Source organism: Cebus imitator, unplaced genomic scaffold (genome assembly GCF_001604975.1).
Source record: "Cebus imitator isolate Cc_AM_T3 unplaced genomic scaffold, Cebus_imitator-1.0 Scaffold280, whole genome shotgun sequence".
NCBI lineage: Eukaryota > Metazoa > Chordata > Mammalia > Primates > Cebidae > Cebus > Cebus imitator.
In genome coordinates this window covers 3,631,908-3,633,334 of record NW_016107595.1, presented here as the reverse complement: position 1 = coordinate 3,633,334, position 1,427 = coordinate 3,631,908, and the positions used below count along the sequence as shown (strand labels likewise).

The window sequence follows — 1,427 nt, the reverse complement described above, 5'->3', positions numbered from 1 at the left end:
CGTCAGTCTTGAGTGGACACAGACCATCTCTTCCGTCTCAAAAAAAAAAAAAAAAAGAAAGGGGAAGTGGAGCAACAGGAAGTTGAGAACTCGGGGGGGCCCTGTCAGAGTTGGGGGATAGGGGAGTACCTAGCCCCAAGAAAACAGTATTTTGGATGGGCCAGTAGGGGGGTACCTAGCCCCAAGAAAACAGTATTTCGGATGGGCCGCAGGCACAGGGACAAACAAGGTGAGGCCCTGGTTGGGTGCTTCCCAAGGAAAACGCCGCAGCCCCCTTTTGTGTGTTTCAGGTTAGGGGTCTTTGCATGAGGTGGGGGCATGACTTACCTGGGGTCAGGCTGTCTGGGTTCTAATCTGGCTCTATTCCGTGATCTCAGGCAAGTAGCTCAGGCCCTGGGTTCTACCATGTGCATGTGTGGAACATTCTCTGTGGAGTGCCCAGAGCAGGGCTGAGGGTCACCGAGGCCAGTAGGGAGCTGGCGGTTCCAGAGAGGAGAGACTGGCTGGTGCTAGGGTCCCAGTGGAGGGAGCGTGCTACTGAGCCTGGGCAGCCAAGCCCCCAGCCCTAACCCTGGGTACTACCCACAGGCCAGCCGTGTGAGTGGCGCTCCATTGATGGTAGCATCGTGCTGCCCCTGACCTGGGGCTCCCCGAAGGCGCTGGCCCTGGAGCACGCTCTGTGCCTCACAGGTGATGGCCTAGCCCACCTGCAGGCCACCGACCCCCAGCAGCTGCTCCACCTCATCCCCCATGTGCAGGTGTTTGCCCGTGTGGCCCCCAAGCAGAAGGTACGTGTACAGCCATGGGGGTTGAGGGCACAGAGGTAGGCACACAGGCCCTGCTGAGCCTGTCTTTGCCCACACAGGAGTTCGTCATCACCAGCCTGAAGGAGCTGGGCTACGTGACCCTCATGTGTGGGGATGGCACCAATGACGTGGGCGCCCTGAAGCACGCTGATGTGGGTGAGTGCTGTGGGCTAGGGCGGTTCCTTCCTTGGTGGACCAGGTGTTGGGGACACATCACTGAGCTAGAAAGACAGCTTTTGGTGCTTGGGGACAGCCATGGGGGCACTAATTTCTGTGAGAAAGCAGTGCAGGGGATGGGAGGAGGCTGCAAGGTTAGGGGCTTTCAGGGCAAGAAGGAATGCTCGTATCCCAGGAACAGAGCAGGGTGGAGGCCAAAGGCCTGGAGAGAGAGTCAACAAGCTGGGAGAGTGACTCAGAAAACCTAGAGCTGGAGCTGTGCAGGCGGTTCATAGCCTCAGATCTCTGTCGAAAGCATATGACTGAGCACTGTGGCTCCTGCCTGGAATCCCAGCACTTTGGGAGGCTGAGGCAGGAGAATCACTTGAGTCTAGGAGTTCAAGACAGTGGTGTGATCCACTCTAACCTTAATGACAGAGCAAGACCCTGTCTTTTTTTTTTTTT

The 1,427-nt window shown here is 57.3% G+C and overlaps 1 protein-coding gene across 1 annotated transcript in view; it reads left to right on the top strand.

The window, feature by feature from the left end:
- Nucleotides 1-1,427, top strand: part of ATP13A1 (ATPase 13A1) — a 19,396-nt gene that overhangs the window by 14,159 nt on the left and 3,810 nt on the right. Inside the window, exons 18-19 of the mRNA XM_017501395.2 lie at nucleotides 589-788; nucleotides 866-962. Coding sequence (XP_017356884.1) covers nucleotides 589-788; nucleotides 866-962 — 297 coding nt within the window. The remainder of the gene's footprint in view (nucleotides 1-588; nucleotides 789-865; nucleotides 963-1,427) is intronic.